This window comes from Raphanus sativus, unplaced genomic scaffold (assembly GCF_000801105.2).
Source record: "Raphanus sativus cultivar WK10039 unplaced genomic scaffold, ASM80110v3 Scaffold4661, whole genome shotgun sequence".
Classification (NCBI taxonomy): Eukaryota; Viridiplantae; Streptophyta; class Magnoliopsida; order Brassicales; family Brassicaceae; genus Raphanus; species Raphanus sativus.
Genome location: NW_026619963.1, coordinates 1 through 6,325, shown reverse-complemented (window position 1 = coordinate 6,325; position 6,325 = coordinate 1). Strand labels below are relative to the sequence as shown.

The 6,325-nt window shown below is 37.2% G+C and overlaps 2 protein-coding genes and 1 long non-coding RNA gene across 3 annotated transcripts; 2 read left to right on the top strand and 1 right to left on the bottom strand.

The window, feature by feature from the left end:
- Window positions 1-6: 6 nt before the first annotated feature.
- LOC130494796 (thionin-like) lies at window positions 7-849 on the top strand. Its single transcript, XM_057002215.1, has 3 exons — window positions 7-278; window positions 384-461; window positions 559-849. Exons 1-3 carry the CDS (start codon window positions 53-55, stop codon window positions 654-656), a joined length of 402 nt encoding a protein of 133 aa, XP_056858195.1. The 5' UTR covers window positions 7-52; the 3' UTR covers window positions 657-849.
- A 284-nt stretch (window positions 850-1,133) lies between these two features.
- Window positions 1,134-3,742, bottom strand: LOC130507509 (monothiol glutaredoxin-S17). The gene is made up of 3 exons (XM_057002214.1): window positions 3,480-3,742; window positions 3,334-3,408; window positions 1,134-2,464 (listed from the first exon to the last, which is right to left on the bottom strand). The coding sequence occupies exons 1-3, from the start codon at window positions 3,648-3,650 to the stop codon at window positions 1,274-1,276; spliced, it is 1,437 nt and encodes a 478-aa protein (XP_056858194.1). The 5' UTR covers window positions 3,651-3,742; the 3' UTR covers window positions 1,134-1,273.
- Window positions 3,743-3,858: 116 nt separating this feature from the next.
- LOC130507510 (uncharacterized) lies at window positions 3,859-5,746 on the top strand. The gene is made up of 2 exons (XR_008942345.1): window positions 3,859-4,509; window positions 4,791-5,746. It is a non-coding gene; the product is annotated as an uncharacterized LOC130507510 (long non-coding RNA).
- The last annotated feature ends 579 nt before the right edge of the window (window positions 5,747-6,325 follow it).

Sequence of the window (6,325 nt, the reverse complement as noted above, 5' to 3'; positions counted from 1 at the left end):
AGTTTGTAATCTCTAAATACATTTTGTGACCATACAAGTAATCAGTGTTAAGATGGAAGGCAAAACTGTGATTTTAAGTGTGCTAATAATGATTTTTGTCATGGCCCATAATCAAGTCGAAGCGAGGGTTTGTTGCCCGAGCAAGGAAGCCAGATTAGCATTTTATGTATGTAATCGTACTAAAGCGACGACGACTTGTGCACAACTTAATGGATGCAAAATCGTTCCTGAGACGATATGTCCTTCAGGATATCCATATGGCCATTTCGGAAACTCTGGTAATTTAATTTGTTTTTTCGTGGTGATTTTATTAAGTTATATCTTTTACAAGTTGGATAAAGATTTTGATGTAACTTGCATGGATTATTTATTTTTGACTCAAGGTAATACTGTCAATGGATACTGCAAGCTGGGTTGTGCATCCTCTGTGTGCAGTGACTTAGCCACTCTCCAGGACTTGGGTAATGCAAAAGCTCATTATTATTATTATTAAAAGTATAAGATTTGTTGGAATTAGAGAATAATATATTGTTTCAATATATTGTTTCGGTGAATTAGCTGCAAGTGAAATTGTGAATGGGGCGGTTGCACAATGCACCAACGCATGTTCTGATTTCTGTACCAAGGGCTCAGCTAATGCAGTTGACACTGCCTAAGAAGCATATCCACGATCTATGTATTGTATGTGTTGTTGTTCTCCTTGTTTTCAATAATTGTCGTGTATGTGACAAAATGCTAGACTCTTGTTCTATTTCCTGGTTTTCTATGTGACGTAGAAGGTCATCGATCCCTAAATTGTTAATCCCTTCTACTTGTTATATATCTAAATAAAGAATAATGTTTCCTTCTCTCGACTATCATCAAAACACTCTTTGATTAAAAACGATATATATGAAAAATGTTTATACATAACCACAGAAACCTTAAGTAACACCGACGTTTAAAGATATTATTACCACATCAAGGCAAAAAAAAGGACAGATAAACTATTGCTTACTCAGATAAGAGTGTACTCTCATAGTGGAATATAAAATTCATTGGTGTAAATGGAATAATACGAAGTTGGGAGATTTAACCTTTTAGAGAGGATTGTAAAGAAAATAACTCCAAACACAAAAATAAAAAAAAAGACATGCGAAAAAATGTTTGATCAATCATATAAATAACCACACAAACCTTAAGTAACAACAATGTTTGCAACACCTAATCATATTATTACCAGAAACAGAATCTTCTAACCAAGGCAAAAAAAAAGGAGGGAAAACCTATTTGCTTACTCAGATAGAGTAGCTTTGAGATCACCACTGCTACTTAGCTCCATAATGATATCACATCCTCCAACCAACTCACCTTTATAGTAAAGCTGAGGAAACGTGGGCCAGTTCGAGAAACTCTTGATCCCTTGCCTCACCTCTTCGTCACTCAATATATCAAACGACCCGAAACTCACATCTTCTTCTCTCAGTGCCTTCACAACTTTGGAGCTAAACCCGCACTTCGGTTCATCTGGTGAGCCTTTCATGAAAAGCATAACCTTCTCAGAGTTAATCAGTGACTTTAACCTCTCTTCAAGACTTTGTTTTCCAACGATCCCTTTCTCAGACAAGACTTGTTTCAGCTCGCCGCTCTTCTGCATCTCCAAGACAATGTCTGATCCACCTAGAAGCTCGCCTTTGACGTAAAGCTGAGGGTAGCTAGACCAGTTTGAGTACACTTTAAGCCCTTGACGAACTTCATCATCCAAGAGTATATCAAAACTTCCAAACTCGATCTTCTCTTGTTTGAGAATCTCAACCACTTTCCCACTGAAACCACACTTAGGCTCTTCTGGCTTTCCTTTCATGAACAGCATCACTGGACTTGAGTTGACAAGCCCTTCGAGACGAGCTCGGAGTGTCTCGCTTAACCCTCCTGTGCTGCCTGAACTCACCCCTCCTCCTTTCCCAGCTTCTTCTATCAAAGCTTCTTTGAGCTCACCGCTCTCGTGCATCGCTATCACAATATCAGCTCCACCGAGTAGCTCTCCGTTACAGTAGAGCTGAGGGTACGTTGGCCAGTTAGAGAACTTCTTCAGACCTTCACGGACTTCATTGTCCGAAAGTATATCGAAACTCCCGAACTCAACCTTCTCATCTCTCAAAATGTTAACTACGTTCTTGCTAAAACCGCACCTAGGCTCCTCAGGAGTACCTTTCATGAACAACATGACAGGGTGCGATTTGGTGAGTTTCTCCAAACGGGTATTGAGAGCTTCCGTGGTGGTGGAGGATAAAGGCTGAGCTCGGTCTTTTGAAGTAGCTTTCGCGTTCTCCTTGACGGTTTCGAGAATCGTTGGCCCAGCAGCCAACCCTAGGCTTGCAGGAGCAGCAGGCTCATTAGAAGTGCTAGAACCAGCAACTTTGCCAACTTTGTTGGCTAAACTTGATGGATCTGCTCCCTCAAGTGTATCCACAACTTTGCCATCCTTCAATAAGAAATCAAATTTATAGTCAGAAAAAAGTTACACCTTTCATTACACAAGATTCATTTTTTTGAACAAACTACAGAGAAACTGCAACCATAACAAAGCAAAAGGAAGAATCAATAAAGCTTGATTAGGGTTACATCTTCTTGTTCTGCCAACCAATCTAACAGAGACGCAAACAAATCAAAACAGAAACCCTAAATCATAATCCTTCACTGCTAAAGTGATAAACTTTATCTGAAACATAGCATTAACTTACACAATCGACAGAGAAACTGCAACCAGACAAAGCACAAGCAAGAATCAATAAGCTTGATTTCATCTGATTCTTCTCCTATATCCTCAGAACCTAGATTTTCAAGGGACCCACCTTCTTGTTCTACTAACCATTTTAACACAGACACAAACCCTAAACAAAAACCCTAAAGCTTGATCCTTTCCTGCTAAAGGATTAAACTTTACCTGAAAATATAGCAAAAAAATTACCAACCAATCAAACAGAGACACAAACTAATCAAAACATAAACCCTAAAGCTAAAGGGCTAAACTTTAGCCCTAAAACAGAGCATAAACGGATTCAATTATTGAACAATTCAGACAGAGAAACTGCAACCAGACAAAGCATAAGCAAGAATCAATAAGCTTGATTTCATCTGATTCTTCTCCTATATCCTCAGAACCTAGATTTTCAGGGGACCCACCTTCTTGTTCTACCAACCAATCTAACAGAGACATAAACCCTAAACAAAGACCCTAAAGCTAAAGGGTTAAACTTTAGCTGAAATATAGCAAAACCAATCAAACAGAGACACAAACTAATAAAAACAAAAGCCCTAAATCTAAAGGGCTAAACTTTAGCTGGAACGTACCTTGAAGAAGACGAAATAGGGAACAGCAGAAACAGAGTAAGCTTCAGATATCTCAGGATGTTCCTCAGCTTCTACCTGAGGAAGAGAAGCAATAAGCGTCAAACAAAACTATTTATTTAGGTTAGAGACGTTAATTAGATACGAACCCTAAAGAAGTGAGCGCGAGGGAAGTCGGTAGCGAGGTGAGAGAAGACTTGATCCATCTGCTTGGAGGCATCGCACCACGAAGCCCAGAAGTGGAGCACGACCGGTGCGCCGCTCTGGCGCATGTTATCAAGCTCCGACTTTGATGCTACATCCTTCACCGCACCGCCCATATTTCGAAGATCTACGATTTGCTTTAGATTACACCCTCTCGATGCTTCTGATTCTGACGATGGAGAGCGAAAGGTGAGAGCTTTAGGTAAATAAAGTTATAGGAGTTGATGAAAAATTAGGGGTTTTTTATTTATGCTAAATTGCTAGATTGATCCTCTAAGTTTCCTGAACCATAAGAACTAGGATCTAATTAGAAAAAATATCAAAATAACCCTCCCTCTCGAATTGGATTCTGACATGACACTGGACATTTTTATGCAATATTCCCCCGAGTGTCTTGTTTCTGTCGAAGGATCTTATTCTTTGACAAATTCATAAAAATTGTTTTGTATTACTTGACTAATTTAAATTTAAGGTGATTTTAAAGATTGTTTTGTTGATAAAGATTTTAAAGCTACAAAAGTTGCAAGTAGTTAAGGAATTCGAATTCAAGGATATTGTGTATTATTTGTTAGACCACCGCAATACGGGATTTAAGCAAATTCTTAACACTAGTCTTTAGTGTTATTTGATTATAATAGCATTGTAATACAAGAGCTTGTTAAGAAAGAATCTTTAACTAAGGCATTTTAAGGAACAAGTTCTTAGTGTTTCACTTACCCTTATCATCTCCTCTCCACCTCACGATCATCATCATCACCAACTTCCATCGCCAACCTCCGTGTTCTTCTGCCTTCCTCCGATTTCTCTTCTCCGCTTCAAATCTAATAGGAGAACGCTAAAACGGAAAGAAAAAGAATCTTGTAGACGAAAAGGAATTCAAAATTAGCTCCAGTCATCGTCTACGCTGCGAGTAGAGATTCTTAACTTCTATGATTACGAGCTCGAGCTCCTTGGAAAGTACCGAAAATCGCCTTTGTAAGTTTTTGAGTTTCGCAATGAGAGTGAATAGTTTTTTTTAATCGTCGTCTTCCCTCCTTTCTGCAAATTTTCCGATTGAACGTATTATGTTGGTTGAGATCTACGTCTTCGTTGTTGATTAATTTCAGGAATGGTTTTTTATGCTTTGAAACTCACCAGCTTCTATCTAATTTCTGATTCTCGATAATTTCTGCTACACGTATTCCTCTGGGAGGACGTGAATAGTTGCCGTGATTTGTCGTTCGTTGATTGAACTTTGTTCCGTTGGTTGTTCCTAGGTTTTCGTTTGATCAGGAAGAAAAACAAAGAGATGAGTGTGTGCTTTGCTGAAGATGGCGGTATTGAGCGTTACCTCGCTAGGTACCGAGGTCATACGAAGAAAATCAGACTTCTATTCATCGCTCAGCGTGTGGTAGAACGGAGAAAGATTAGACTCTTGAAGATGGCTTACAATTAGGAAAGTGAAGACGTACGGTTTTTAGCATCTGTTATCCACGCTATGAATAAGAATGAGCCTGATGATGCTGAATGCTACAAGTTAGTAGCTGTTTCTAGAGTTAACAAGGAGAAGACATGTTCCTTAGAGCGTGAGATTCTTTTACAAAAGGTACTTGAGTTTCAACCTCATTTCGTTGTTGTTTATGAGTGATTTAAATGCTTATGCAGAGTAAAAGTAAAGCATCCGCACTGGTCCAATTTTTTCAATGTTGCAATTAGGTGTTTAGATATTTGTGTTATCTTCGTATGCTATATGCATATGCATATGCATATGCATATAAATAAGGAATCTCTCGTTGCGGCCTACAACAAACTCGCAGAGCACTACTTTGCAACTAGTTACCTGAAATATGCTCTTGAGTGCTATGAACTGATCACCCAATTCGGAACCTCAAGAGAGAATATGTTTCAAGCATGTATGAATTGTGCTCTTGTGAGCATGGGGATACAAGAGATGAATGAAGACATCTCACACAGCATTGACCTTCTGCTTCTTCCATCTATAAGCAGCTTCAAAATGTTGAGGTTCAAAGTCCGCAAATCTTCAGGGAACAAGTAATCAATGTATTCAACATACTCTAATAATTTCAAATTCCTAAAGATCCTATATTGGGTAACATTATTGGATATACATTTTAGAGTAAAGTCTTTAATTATTCAAAAAACAAAAAAAAAATATTATATTACTAAGGACTCCAATGGTGGGTAACACCATTGGAGTTACTCTTATGTTTGAGCTCTTTGTTATTTTATGTGTATGCACTACTAGATTATGAAATCATCTTTTGTTTTTGGTTATATATAACATTTGATTGATTTGCAAGTAGTTTTTAACAGACAGAATATTCATGCTTCTAAACATTATAACTTCGGTTATTTCCTTAAATATTTTAAATTGTTTGTTGCGAACAAAATGGTAAGTGGAGACAAAATCAAATTATGCACTAATTTACCACTAGAAACCATTGCTCTTTATGAAATGAAGTTTGTTTTATGTATGAATTTTTTTATTGACTTATTATGAGGTTATTAGGTGTTGTGCCCGCTCAAGCGGGCCTAATCATGATAAGTTATTGTTTATGATCTTTAAGATTTTTTTACAGAATATCAAATTATTTCTATATAAAATTTATTTACCAAACTGTAAATTCATTATTGCGTTAATTTTTTGAAAGCTTTCATATATATAGTAGAAATATTTAACTGTATATTGAAACTAAATTTATTGTGATTGAAAGATATTATTTAAGATGATAATATATATAGCTTTATTTGTTGATCGAGTAGTTAATATTACCATGAAGTAAACATGCAA